Source organism: Microtus oregoni, unplaced genomic scaffold (assembly GCF_018167655.1).
Source record: "Microtus oregoni isolate MIOR12 unplaced genomic scaffold, Mior012 000035F_ref0000213, whole genome shotgun sequence".
Classification (NCBI taxonomy): domain Eukaryota; kingdom Metazoa; phylum Chordata; class Mammalia; order Rodentia; family Cricetidae; genus Microtus; species Microtus oregoni.
The window spans coordinates 22,966,155-22,980,785 of NW_024543094.1; the positions used below are offsets into that span (position 1 = coordinate 22,966,155).

The window sequence follows — 14,631 nt, forward strand, 5'->3', positions numbered from 1 at the left end:
AGCCTCCTGCACAGCCACACCCAGCTCAATACTTTCCTTAGGAAATGTTAACCACTGGCCAGGCATTTCCATTCCCCAGCGGATTCAGGATAGGAAAGCATTCTCAAAGCAGAGACAAGCACAGAATGCAGAGAGAGAGAAGGGGAACATACACATTTTCACTGTCACCTAAATAAACTTCAATTTTGTCCCAAGTGATCGCTTCTCATTACTTTCTTTAGTGGAAAGAATAACAGAATCAGCAGCACTGTGGCAAAATATAGGCGGGAAGCCATGTAATGAAAAAGAAGCTTCACTTACTTGTTAGCTTGTTATGACTGAGCACCAGTTGTGTGATATGGGCCAAGGAGACTGGAAAAGAAAGAACAAAACAGTCAGGAATGTTACAGTTGCACTCCCTTCTCTCCCAGATAGGCTGCAAAACTATTTTTAAAGGTTGAGACGCGTGCCACTCAGAATACAAGCTAGGATCCATGCAAACTGTCTTCTCAGTGCTAGACGGGGCAAAGAAGCCAGACAATAAATGGTGCAATTAGCACGGCACGTTGGAGCTAATGAGATTCCTGTTACAGATCAAACATTACAAGGACTGCTTAGCTTTACTTGGAGACCTGGTCAGCTGGCCTAACTCAAATCATCCATTCCAATATAGGGCAGCTCAGAAGAAAGGTCCAAGACTGCAGAGAAACAAAACAAAGTACCAAAGAAAACCTTCATATCCAACTGATGTAAGTAGACAAGGAGCACAGCTCCACCCCACTGTCCACACTGGAATTCCTTTACAGATAACTGCAGGATCAGAGATAAACCTCTCTGACATCCTCTAAACATAATTTAGTTGATAAGTGAAAGTACTGACTTGGAATGCGTACTGTTTGCCAGTTTCCAGCCTAATGACAGGCTCTATCTGTGTCCCCAAGGAACTTGCCACGGTCCACTGGGTTCCAAAACTCTACAGGGTGTATACACACACACACACACACACACACACACACACACACATAATATATACACACATATATATATATAAATTTTCTTCTAATACTCTGTCTCTAAGCACATTCTTTTAATGAAGTTGAAATTTTTGTTTAAAGAGGTTAGAAAAGAACCATTGCCAGCTTGCTCTGGAGACAGCAAGAACTGCCCCTAAGTATAACATTTTTAATGTCTGTTATCATTCCATCAGTTATAGAAGAATTCAAAATATAATTCAAGAGCAAACCTTCCTAGTCTGGTCCACTGAGACCAAGCCACTAACCCATAAACTTAGGGAATATGGGGGTAGGGGGAGGTCCTACATGACCATCTAAACCAAGATCATGGCCAAGTGTAATGTCAGCTCCCATTCAACAAACACCCCATTTGTTTGCAAGAAAACTTTGAATCTACAATGCACGGCATTGCCAACCCTTCTCAGTGTTCTTTAGTCTCAGAATATCTCCTGTCCCTGACTTTCATGGCCTTGGTGACTGGGTACTGCACCCAGATCATTTTTCATTATGTCCTTGCTATGGTTCCAGTGAGCTCCTGGCTTTGGGGTGGGGGTATTCAGGATAACACATGCTTCCTCCATAATGTACAACTTTCAGAAGAAGGCCAGACAGGCTGATGGGTTCACAGTCTTGGACTTGAGTTTCCAGAACTGTGAGCCAAAAGAAACTTGGTTCAATTTCCTAAGTATCCCTCATCAGGTGGCAAGGCAAAGCACTTGGGGGTCCGCCCCTTGCCTGGACTCTCCCATCCACTGGTCCTCATGAGTTTGGCTACGTTTCTCTGACAGGTGCATGGCACCAATACATTCTCAACTGCGCCCTACCCAGCAGTCTGTGTGACATTGCCCTATAACTTAGGATCTTCCTGTGACCACAGGTCCCACCGTCAATTTAGCCCATTGTCTCTAGTAAGCATGTGGAGGAGAAAGGCTAAACAAAACTACACCCATGCTCTGTTCCTTGCCCGACTTTAAACTTGCTTGTTTTTCAGTTCCCAACTGAGGCACATGTCCCTCCCACAAGTGACTTGGTATAGACTACTGTGACTACTAAAAAATCTAAAACTTTTTGCATGATTTTCATTAAGTATTTATTAGACAGCAATGGTCTAAATCCCTGAAAATATCTCCAAGAATGCCAGGGCACAGATCTATAGCTCCAGCGTTTACATGGCCATGACCAGTCAAACGTGAAAGGCAATGAACATGCTTACCCAGGCTCTCCTGGAACTAAAACTCCTCCCTCAGACCCTCTTATTGGTTGCACAAATGTGCCCTGCTCTATACAACTGAACAGCAACCCTAATTGGCTGTACCAGGTCAGTATAGACTTAGACACAGAACTTGCTTTCTCCCGCTGATCCACATAGTCCATGCCTAAGTCCTAAAGGGGAATAGGCTCTGGAGACAAAATATGCGCATCTCGATGACAAACCTTCTTCTCCCACCTCTCTCAGCCTGGCTCCCTCCTCACTAGTCTCAGATGCTGGCCCATGACCAGCTGCTGGCCACCAGATGCCCTATCACTGTGTGGATTAAGATACACCACTCTGTAAGGTTGTCTTCTTGCCCATTCCTGCCCCACACGCCACCCTAGGTCATCCCTGAACGCTCTGTTCCACTTCTATTTTAATGATTTCGGGGAAGCATGGGAGAGGAAAGAGAGCAAGGCAAATCGAAGCACTCTGTGGTTTGTAAGAGAAATCATCATGGTGGCCCCATGTGACATCAGAGAGCTCGGACGCTGTGGAAACCCTCATGCATTTACTGGTAAGAGTTCAGATTTTCTTGTCTACTAGATGAAGTGAACCTCTGTTTCAGAGGTAGAAGTCTGACATGACAAGAATCTCCAAAAATTCCCCTGCACCACACAAGTCTCACAGATGAATCTGTTAAGATTATGTTCCGCTTCCTGTTGAGAGAAAATGACAAATGGCAGGGATTGCAGCTGCACAGGGGCATCTCCAGCACACACACAAGCAGTCCGGAGGGATTGCAGCTGCACAGGGGCATCTCCAGCGCACACACAAGCAGTCCGGAGGGATTGCAGCTGCACAGGGGCATCTCCAGCACACACACAAGCAGTCCGGAGGGATTGCAGCTGCACAGGGGCATCTCCAGCACACACACAAGCAGTCCGGAGGGATTGCAGCTGCACAGGGGCATCTCCAGCACACACACAAGCAGTCCGGAGGGATTGCAGCTGCACAGGGTCATCTCCAGTACACACACAAGCAGTCCGGAGGTCCCTTGGGTGCCCAAGCTTCGTTCTCATCTCGTGTGGGCCAAATGTCTTTTCACATGCACGTGTTGACATGCTAATCCCCAAAAGTATTTGGAGGTGGGGCCTTTAGCAATTAGGCCATGAGGGTGGAGCATCCATCAGTGGCATCAACACCTTCAGACAAGAAACAAAAAGAGACGACCTCTCTACATTCCTGCTGCCATCTCCAGCCAGTGAGGATGTGACCCTCTGTAAACCAAGAGAGGGGATCTCACCAGGCACCAAAACTGTTGGCACCTGATCCATCAACATGCCAGCTTTCAGGACCGTGAAGGGTTTAAGCCACCCAGCCTATGGCGTATTTCTTTTAATAACCCAAACTCTGAGAGAAACATCATGATACCAGTTGACTAAATGAGGTCGGCCATCACACCTCCATTCCTCCTAGGAAGAGGGAAGAGAAAGCAAGTCTTCCAGGATCTTTTGAGAACCTGTACATGGTCTACCCATTCACAGGCTTTCCGTATACAGGCTACTTACTGCAGGACAGGCTGGACATACAGCCTGTATTCCAGGCAACTGCTAATTAGCCAAAGGGGGAAAAAAGTTGAGGTTTTACTACCAAGAAAGAGCAAACTAAATCTAGCAGATAAATAGCAGTCTCTCATGCTGACATCTGGATGTCACAGGAATCAATTCTGATTACAAAAGAAAATTGATAATTTTCCTATCTCCTTCTGCCTTAATTTTTCCTCACATATCAACAAGTAACTAATTAGAAAGGGAAAAAAACCAATCTGTTCTTCTTAACGATGGGCAAAGTTGACAGTGACAGATTTAATTGGGAGAAGCCAACTCTTTTCAATCATTTCATCCTGCTCGTCCAACCATCACTGAGCAGGCAAGAAGGCACCAGAGCTGAAAAGTTGAGCTGTCTCTTTAATCATACGTTGTTGTTCCTCCTGACCGCACCACGAGAATATATTTTTCTTTCTCACTATTGTTACAGGGCTCCAAGCCAAAGTAGGTGAGAGGGAGAGAAACTAGAGCAGGAAAGAAAAAGTTTATAAAAGAGCTTTGAGGAAAATGTTTAGGGCAACAAAGGGCTGGAGGTTGAGTCTGCAGGGAAGGCAGTTAAGTCGGACAGGATCAAGAGAAACCTGCCAAGCCTATGACAGGAACAGACCAAGTGACAGGGACGTATTCATCCAGCCAGCCACTCCCTGTCACTTGGGAAAGGTGGCTTCATTGTGACTCTAATATGACAACTGTGCAGTTAGGAGGGAAGAAAAAGTTGGCCACAATAGAACGGGTTATTTCAGACTACAAAAGCCACCCTGTTAAACATGCCAAAGAAATGGAAATGGGCTGCACCCCCTGACCTGCTCCTGGTACCTCGCTGACCATAATCACACCCAGCAATGGTTTTCTGCTGTGTTAATAATACACTCTAAGGGTAGGCTCTGCTATTCATAAGCTCCACCAGAACACATTGTTGGCAAAATTCCAAAAGCAACATTCAAGTGTGATTGCCCCGGTATGTGTAGAGTCTGTATCAAAATTCAACTAAATGAATGAAAATGTGCCACAAGTTATACGTTATGGTACCTTCACTATTCTTCCCCTTCAACCTCTTTAAGCTGTGTTACAGGGTAGGTATTGCAGCAAGCCTGGGAAGTCCTGAGTGAAGACATACTATTTGGCATGCACACTGCCATGTCAAGGAGCCCAGCGCCCCAGCCTTCCCTGGGAGAGACTCAGAAGGACAGCAAAGTCTCCCTCTGGTCCTGGTATGAATGTTAATAGTGGATGCAGAAAATGTCCATCATAGTTTTCTCCCCCTGGATGTTTACAGCCTGAAGACTGAGATTAGCTAAGCCTGCCTCCTTGTTTAGCTCTACGTAATAAGCATGCTGCCACTTCTCCATCAGAGATCCCAGCCCACCCAGTCCCAGTTTCTCTCTATCTGTGTGCCTATCACTTCTTCATTCCCTTGTCACTCCCAGTCAAGTTTCCAAAACCCAAGCTCTGCAAGAATGTAGTAGAATATGATAGTTCGTTCATGTACTCCTGGCTGACCCAAGGGTGGAAACAAATGTATTACAAGTTCCAAGCCAGCCTGGGAGACAGAGTGAGTTCCACAGTGAGATCCTGCACCAAAAAGGAACAAGAATGCTAGCTGGACATGGGATCAGAGCAAAACAAGAGTGGGAGCAAAATGGCTGGAGGGAGGCATTTGTGGGGAAGTGGGGACAGGCAGAGGCTGCTGGCACTGTGGGTATATATTTATTCTATAACTAAGAGAACAAGTAAGAAAGTGCTGAGGACTTGGCTGGATCAATAATTTCACAAGAAAGACAATGAAGGGTTCATTTGGGCACTTACTAGATATTTACTGACAGAACACCAGCCAACACACATAGTCTCTTATAAGTGGCACCGACTGACTGCCCATCCTGGTTAGCCTGGGATGGTCTCAGATCACATCTGCTGCCCCAGAATAGTCGCCCGATGTAGGAACACAAGGCATGCTGGTAGAAGAGGCTCACACACTCAAGGGAAGGAAGGAGATCTGAAAAGATGAGCTATGCAGAAGATGCTCCTCATGGTGAGGTGAGGAACACCAAGAGATGCTCGAGTGGACAGACACCACATACTGGAGCTGGCTCTGGGGAACATGTGGAGACAGAGGCAGTGAGCATGAAGCTGCAGTGTGGGGAAGGTGCAGAAGCAGGAGGAGCTCAGCCCAGATTTCACTGGGCAAATTCAGGAACAAACAACTAACTAATCTCCTGGGAAGGAAGATGGCTCAGATGGTAAAGCTCTTACGGCACAGCATGGGTACCCGAGTTTGGGACCCTAGCACCTATATGGTATGGGTCTGTAACTAATGGTATGAGTTCTCACCAGTAAGTGAGTCCCAGCTTCGGTAAGAGGCCCTGTCTCAACAAATAAGGTGATAATCGATAAATGGAGACACCAGACATCATCCTCTGTCCTCCAAGGCACACGTACATATGTGCAAGCACACAATAAACATGTACACACATATAGGTCCCCAGACATATACATGTGCAAATAAAATCCTAGAAAAGAATCACTATTTCCAGGAAAGCATCTATTGTTTAAACCAGGTTCCGTGTTCTTCCTTCTTCAGCAAAAAAACAGCCAACATGAGAAAAACAGTAACAAAAAATCAGCAGGTAAAGCCACCACAACTATGATGACATATTGTAGAGTTATTTCCAAAGCAACCCCACAAATCACAGCCACGTGGAGCACTAAGAGCTGTCTCCAAGGCTTTTCATGGGGAAACTGGGATGCAAATGATTCCTCTGGTGGCCCTTTACATATGGGAGGAAAGTTCTGGCTTCAGAGAATGACATTTACATCCAGAAATGACAGAAAAGACTGCAAGGCTCGGGAACACACAAAGTGGCACAGAGCCTGAAGTGGTCACGAAGTCTGACAATGGTCAGAACTGGCCTCGACTGATTTCCCAGTGAAAACTCCTGTAATTTCGGTCCCACTAACAGAATGTCAGCCATCAGTTAGTGTTGGAGGCTGTGTGCTAAATATAGCAAAAGCTTCTGGGAGGCATTGTTATCATGAGAACACAAATGGCTTCCTGAATCTTGGTATCTTGGTGCCTCTTCTGGTATAAAATGGAACACGACAGACCAATAACATACCTCCTCAGATATTCAACATGGTCACCTTACTGTACAACATGGGACACTGTTTAAATTCTGCAAAATTCTACTGTGAACAACAATATCATTTGCAGATGAGCACAAAGACCACCGTGTTAATACAAACCCATGCAAAGTTGTAAATTATTAAAGAAGAATTGCTTTGAACTTTGCATAAAAGATGATCCTAATACCATTTTGGTGTCCCAGTGGGTTAGGCAGCCTTAAGTAACCTTGACTCAAAGACACCACAAGAACGTGGGCACTGACCAACTGCCAATATCAATGATGACCAACTTGAGTTTTGCATCTCTGTGATGTGTGATTAAAATGCCTGCCTGTGTCACCCAGTGGAAGTTATTTCACCCCTGGTAGTAGAATCCAGACTCAGTCCTTCTTATGCATGCAGGTTCTGGCAATATATCAAAATGAAGACAGACAATAAAATGCCAGATACTGAGATATAACTCAAACATATTCATCAACACACTCAGAATCATAAAAACATTTGTTTTGGATTTCACTCATAATTTAAACCTTTAAACAAAAATCAATGTGGTGTGAAAGTTTTTCTTCATTTCACAGCTGATTATTATGCAGATTTGCAAACCGGTCAGTGTCTTTTTAATTCTGTTGCTACTTCATAACTTTTTAAAAAATTGTTTCTATTGGGCTATACATTTTCTATGCTCCCCTCCCTTCCTCCCCTCTCCCTTTCTACCCTCCCCATGACCCCCACACTCCCAATTTACTCAGATCTTGTCTTTTTCTCCTTCCTGTGTAGGTCTATGTATGTCTCTCTTAGGATCCTCTTTGTTGTCTCTGTTCTCTGTGGTTGTGACCTGTGGGCTGGTTTTTCTTTGCTTTATTTATAAAAGTCACCAAGGAGTGAGTACATATTATTGTATTTGTCTTTCTGGGTTATCTCATTCAATAGGGTTTTTTTTTTTTCTAGATCCATCCATTTGCCTACAAATTTCAAGATGTCATTATTTTCTTCTGCTGTGTGGTACTCCATTGTGTAAATGTACCACATTTTCTTTATCCATTCTTTGGCTGAGAGGCATCTAGTTTGTTTCCAGGTTCTGGCTATTACAAATAATGCTGCTACAAACATAGTTGAGCACACGTCCTTGTGGTATGATTAAACATCCTTTGGGTATATACACAAAAGTGGTATTACTAAGTCTTGAGGTAGACTGTTTCTAATTTTCTGAGACATTGCTACCCTGAAATCCAAAGAAGCTATACAAGTTTGCACTCCCACCAGCAATAGAGGAGTATTTGTTCCCCTTTCCCCAGATCCTCTCCAGGTTACTATTTAATACAAAGTGTTTATCTACTCTAATTACCTCTTGTCCTTCATTCACTAGGAACACAGATTATTACAGATGACAACTGAGCAAAAATGTGATATGTCTTTCTGCCCTAGAAGCAAGAAAAACATCATGATCATGCCACTAACTGAGAGCTTGGGGTTTGCCAGGACTTCAAACAACTGGACTGTTCAGGATCAGAACAGAGCAAGGATGGAGAGGAAGGGTGGGTTCTCCTCTTCTGGAGCTGGGGCATCCATCTCCCATTCTTGCTCACGACAGCTTCTGACTGCTGAACATTCAATCTCTATGATTACATCACTGACCACTCCCCTTTCTCTGGGATTGTGTCATTGACCACTCCTCTTTCTGGGATTATGCTACTGACCACTCCCCTTTCTCTGGGATTACATCACTGACCATGCCCCTTTCCCTGGAATTACATCACTGACCACTCTCCTTTCCCTGAAATTACATCACTGACTACTCCCCTTTCTCTGGGATTACATCACTGACGACTCCCCTTTCTCTAGTTCTCAGTCCTTTGGTCCTAGTATGGTTATACCACCAGTCTCTCTAGCTTTCCATCTTGTGGACGGCAGAAATGTGACTCATCAGCCTCTGTAACCTCATGAGACAACTTTCATAATAAATCTCATCCTGAATCTGTACATGTCTGTATAAAACTGACCATTTCTGTATTCATAAAGGATAGAAGAGCCTGTCTATGAAAAGAGGACAGATTAAAAGAAAAGATTAAAGAGTTTCAGTTAAAAAAAATCTTCAAGAACCAAAGTCAATATAATTCCACATCTGCCCTCCAACTTCAGTCTCCTCCTTTACTTCCTTTCCTCTGAGTTGCTTATTTGCATCAACTAATTTCCTTTTGGTGACAACTGCTGTATTTGTGTAACATAAACATATATTTTTAGAAACTATAGTTATTTTGCTGCTTAGTTTTCTTGTCAACTTGCCCCAAACTAGAGTCTCCTAGGAAGAAGGAATCTCAGTTTAGGAACTGTCTACATCAGCTGGCCTGTGGGCATGCCTGTGGAACACATTCCTTGATGACTAATGTTGGAGGACTCAGCTTACCCTGGGCAATACCATCCCGAGGCAAGTGAACTGAGCTGCAGAAAAAGGCAACCCGTAAGCAGCATCCCTCTGTGGTTTCAGCTTCCAGCTCCTGCTCAGAGTTCCTGCCTTGGCTTGCCTTGACGATGGATTGTATCCTATCAGAATAAATAACGTGTTTCCTGTCCTAGTTGCATTTGGTCATGGTGTTTATCACAGCCAAAAAAGCAACTGGAGCCAAAGGAATCTATATCTTGGTCATTTTGTGTTGTTATAATCAAATGCCATGGACTTGGTAATTTAAAATAAAGAAAAAGAAGTATTAATCTTAAAAAAAAAAAAGAGGAGGGGGCAACATAGGACGACTTTGAGGGAACAAAGGAAAGAGGAAAATGACATAATTATATTATAATCTCAATTTAAAAAAATAATTTATTTCTGCAATCTAGAAAGTTCATGCTCAAAGGCCTAAATCGACATACAGATTGCTAACTGCACAATTTCATGGCAGGAAGCAGAAGGACAAGAGAGGGGAAGGCAAAGGAACCAGAGGTACCAATTCAGTTTTACAACAACCCCTCAGGAAGACTGGCACGCTCCCGAGATGGCATTAACCAACTCATGAAGACTCCAGAGCCTAGTCATCCCTTTATAGGGCAGATTTCCCAACTCTTAGAAGCTGGATGCAGCTGCTGGCACATAGACTTTGGGGGACACACTCAAACTGCAGCATGTTTGAAATCTGAGAACACACGATCCATGAGCTGGGTATTTTTTCCCAAGAGCCCACAGAGCATCTGAATCAAAGCTGAGACTACATCCTGGATTCGTGATTCTTAATCCCGAGTTTATTGTTTCTAAACTGGGAATATAATATTCACACTTGGTCAAGAGTTCTTTATAAGACAGTAGAAAATCTTATCATAATAAAAATAGTATAAACCTGAAAGGAAAGAATCTATCTTGAAAACAAAATATGAGAGTTACATAAAAGAACTGAACTGAAAACACATGACACAGACCCAACCAATATGAGCTCAGCCTGTGTCCTATATATCCTAAAGCTATGACAGCCTGAGACAATCACTACATCCCCCAGGAGCACAAATTCCTCATGTTAAAAAGAAAGGCTGAGTTAAAGTATTTGATTCTGCGACAGGAATGAATGTACAATGTACAGGACCCGTGACATCAATATGCTGTGTTGGGATGATAATAATACTAAATGCTTGCCAAAGGTTCACAACACGGCAGGCACAGACCTAGGAATTTGAACTCACCTAGTCCTCACAATAACCCTATACAGTAATGGTCCCATTAACTACCTGCACCTCTCCCAGATTCAGAAGACAAGGAAAAGGAGACCAGGAGAAGTCAAGTGACTTGCTCATGGCTGCCGAGCTTGCAGGCGGAGAGAAGCTTTCTAAAACTATCCAAACAAGAAACTGGATGGTGTCCAACACTAGCTGCTGCTCCCAAATAAGCAACATACAAATGCGCCACTTACAGCACCCACAGTTAGCTTGACTGTTGGTCATGCAAAGGATAGAGGAGTGCACAGGTTCACTGGTGTGGCTCCTTGCTAAAGTGAAGCATCAGTACCGTCAGGCAGTAGCTCAGTGCTTCTCGGCCCCTAGGGAATTTCACAGAGGAACTTGCTGCTATTGCGTACATGGCGGCAGAGGTTCTGTCCTACCAGGTCTGATCTTGGCATTTCTATTCACTGGCTACCTGCCCTGGGCTATAGATCTGCCAGTACTTCAGCTTTCTCCTACACATCTCTCCTGAATCTGTCCATATTCCTCTGGCAAAGGCAAGCTGAGCCCCTCCACTCCCCGCATGGACAAAGAATCGGGAGATGGAATTTGACCTTCTAACATCACAAGAGCCGTGTGGTTCTCAGAGGAGGGTCTGTAGAAGCAGAGCAATCCACAGTAGATGGACAGGAAGCAGAATAAGGCCCCAAGAAGCAGGGGCCAGGTAAAACCATCAGGGGCAGAACCCCAGTGACACACTCTCTCCAGCTAAGCACCACCTGCTATGGTTTCTGCTACCCACACAAAGAGAACCACCATCTTGGAAGCACATGCTTAAAAAGGTGTACCTGTAGGGGAGAACGCACACTAAACCCTAACAGTGCTCCTCATAACTGACGGAGCCCACATGGGGCCGTCCTCTGATTTCTTTTGTACATGCATCTTTTCCTGCATCCCTGCTACAATCTGGCCCACCTGGCTGACCCCCTCAACACACAGAGATGTCACTCTCGGTGTCCATAAACTCCCATCTCGGGTATTTGATTCTTCACCTCCTAACCCCTGACCATCCAAATCTTCAAAAGAGATAGGATTCAGCTTAAGAGACACAAAATCTAACAATGGATGGTGACGAGGATCTTGAGTGCCTGCTCCGCACAAGCTATTCCAAATACACAAGCACATCAGCCTTCATCTGAGGAGAACTGTACTTTTCTCATCTCAACAAAGACGAAATCAAGTACAAAGACACTGGGTGAACCATGGAATGACATCTGACCAACAGTAGAGATAACTAATGAACTATAAATGTTACAGTTGGAATATGAACTGTCCCACACAGATTCACCTGTTCCAACATGTGGTCCCCAATGGCTGACCTGCTTTGGAAGGCTGTAGAACTTAAAGCAGATGAACCCCTAGGACCAGATTTTCTTTGACTGGCTCCCCTACTTTTCTGAGCACTGCTCTGATGTAACTGGCTTCTTCCTGTTGCTACTACCACAGACTCTCCTTCACGATGAAAAACTTCTGAAATCATGAGCCAAAATACCTCTCTCTCCTCAAGATACTTCTGCCAGGTACTCCAGGCATGGCGAGGAAAAGTAATTAATTCAGACTTCTACTTGAAGTTCACTTCTTCAGTCAACTTCACAGGCACTTGAAGAAACACAAAAAGAATCAATATCTAAAAAAATCTCTTTTTCTCTATAGAGAGGTTAAGACTCTAACTAGGAAGGCGCTCTGGTGAGCAGCAGAGAGGAGTAACCAGTGTCTTCCCCACCAAAACTCACTTTCCTCTCCACCTGCAGCAATGTTTTAGTGTTGGGTGAAGATACCAACACCAGCTCCCTCTTCTACTGCTGCTGGTGGGTATGGTCTTGAGGATACCTTGATTTATGGATGTCAGATATGGGAATCAATGCATTTCTGATGTTCTACGGAAGCACAAAGCTTGTGCAGCAGCCACCGGAGTCTGATACAATTGGACTAAAAGAAAAATGTTAAAATCTCAGCATGTAGGGAAATAAAGAACAATGGCTTACACGGGGAATAAAATGGGATGTCATCAGGCTTTTGGACAGCCATAACTTTTGCCAGAAGAAAATGGGAAGACATAGTTACAGTGTTTCAAGAAGCTGAGTATTGTATATAGTAAAACTGGTTTTCCAGGCAAAGGCACAGATCTGTGTTTACCATCAACATGCAAGGACTCTAGGAATCCTTCTAGATGAGTCTCCCAGATACATCAGAATAACTTGAGACATTGAGCATGGGACAGCACAAAACAGCACATCTGGGCCCTGCACAGTAACTCTTACCAAGAGAGACTGAGATGGGTAATCTAGGTCCCTTACAAACAGAGACACTCCACATTCCATCGGCTTCACAAGTCAGGATGACCAAGGGCCACCTGCCCCAAGCTGCACACAAAGGGACCTAGAAAGAAACCGAGGTCTCTGCAGTATAACAGAGATGTTTATTGACTCCCAACACCTGCCTCTGGCTCTGACAGGAAAGAAAGCTGTTTTCTTCAAGCCTTTATAGGTTTCTTGTCCACAAAGCACAGCCTGGACTCCAAGTGACTTATCTCACAGCCAATAGAGAAGAAAGCTCCCTGCAGATAATCTGTGCTAATGAGTGGGTGAAGCAAAAGATTCCAGCCCCCAGAACTTAGGGCAAGGGTGTGGTGGGCGGCCTGCATTGAAGGGGCCGTAAGGAGGGAAGGGAGTGGTACAGGGCTTGCTGGGGTGGGGATGGGGAGACACAGGGCCTGCAGTAATGGGAAGTGACATAGGGCCTCCTGTGTGTGTGTGTGTGTGTGTGTGTGTGTGTGTGTGTGTGGTGTAGACATACATGCACGCTCACACATACACAAATAAATGATTCCAATAAAACAAAGAAAATTCAAAGTCTACAAAAATTCAGTTTACAAACTCCAAAATAGAGGAAGGCGGGACCAAACAAAAGCCACAATATTAATGGCATCAGTACGGGTGTGGTAAAGGAAAACCAAAACAGTAACCAGTCAGAGAATAGTGAACGCCATGGGAGTTGACTAAGTCCACTCAAAACTTGAGCAGATGACAGAAGAGCAGCTCAAATGAGGAAGGGCTGCCCATTCCAAGATGAGCGCAAGGCCAGTGAGAGCTGAGGGCTGGGACAAGCTCAGCCCAGGACCTGGAAAATGACCACCAAGGGCTTCCTATCAAGACAGAGCCCAGAGTCAAGAGTGGGCAAGGCAGAAAGTCCAGAGACGCAGGAGAGGGACAGTACAGGGGGAGGAGGGCTGAGCTGGTTCATCTATTCCTGAGCTGCTACGTTCTGAGAGACAACAGTAGGTGGAAACTTATAATAGTAAAACTAACTTGAAATAGAAAAAAAGAAAAATGGAAATGAATACAAAGTCTATACATTTATTAAAATGAAATATAGGGCAGAATACAAAAACAGCATTTCTTGGGCAGGGTCCTGTACCGTATAGAACAGATGTAAGCTGGGCATACATGACTGCGTGCACGGCTCTCTGCTTTCCAGCCCTGGACACGGTATATTCACTGCGTCACGCGGACAGGGTAAATCTTCTTCCTTCAGTTGCTTTTATCAGGTATTTTACAACAACAGGGAAGGACGCGAAAACACTCCAGAGTGCACGGAAATTACTAAAGGGTATATTCTTGTCCAAAGAACTGAAGAACCAGAAGGGGCTTCCCGGCGTTAGTAGTCTGAGCTTGTTACAGTAACTATGACAAAACTAGCCTGGACAGAAGCAAAACTTACTCTTCAACGCAAAAGCTGACACGGACGCCACATTCAGACCTTCATAGCTCTTGGTCCGGGGTAGGGACTGCACTCTACAGTCTTAGTCCTTCCCTGGGTGATGCTGACATACAGCCATGTTTGGAAGCCTCCTGTGTAAATCAGATGGACCCCTCAGTGTGGCACTTCTCAGAGAGGGGTCTGAGATGTGAAAAGTTTGCTCAGAAAGGGGCAATGTTCTAGAAAGTGCCTTCCTTGTTTGACCTGGGTAGTGCCCTTTCAAAAACCCAGTATACACTAAGAGGGCTCAGTGCAGGTC

At 44.6% G+C, this 14,631-nt stretch overlaps 1 protein-coding gene across 2 annotated transcripts in view; it reads right to left on the minus strand.

Annotated features, from left to right (window-relative positions):
- The window catches only part of Rsu1 (Ras suppressor protein 1), a 180,688-nt gene that overhangs the window by 152,069 nt on the left and 13,988 nt on the right, over positions 1–14,631 (minus strand). For both annotated transcript variants that reach the window (XM_041630832.1, XM_041630833.1), the window contains exon 3: positions 301–351. In XM_041630832.1, coding sequence (XP_041486766.1) covers positions 301–351 — 51 coding nt within the window. The remainder of the gene's footprint in view (positions 1–300; positions 352–14,631) is intronic.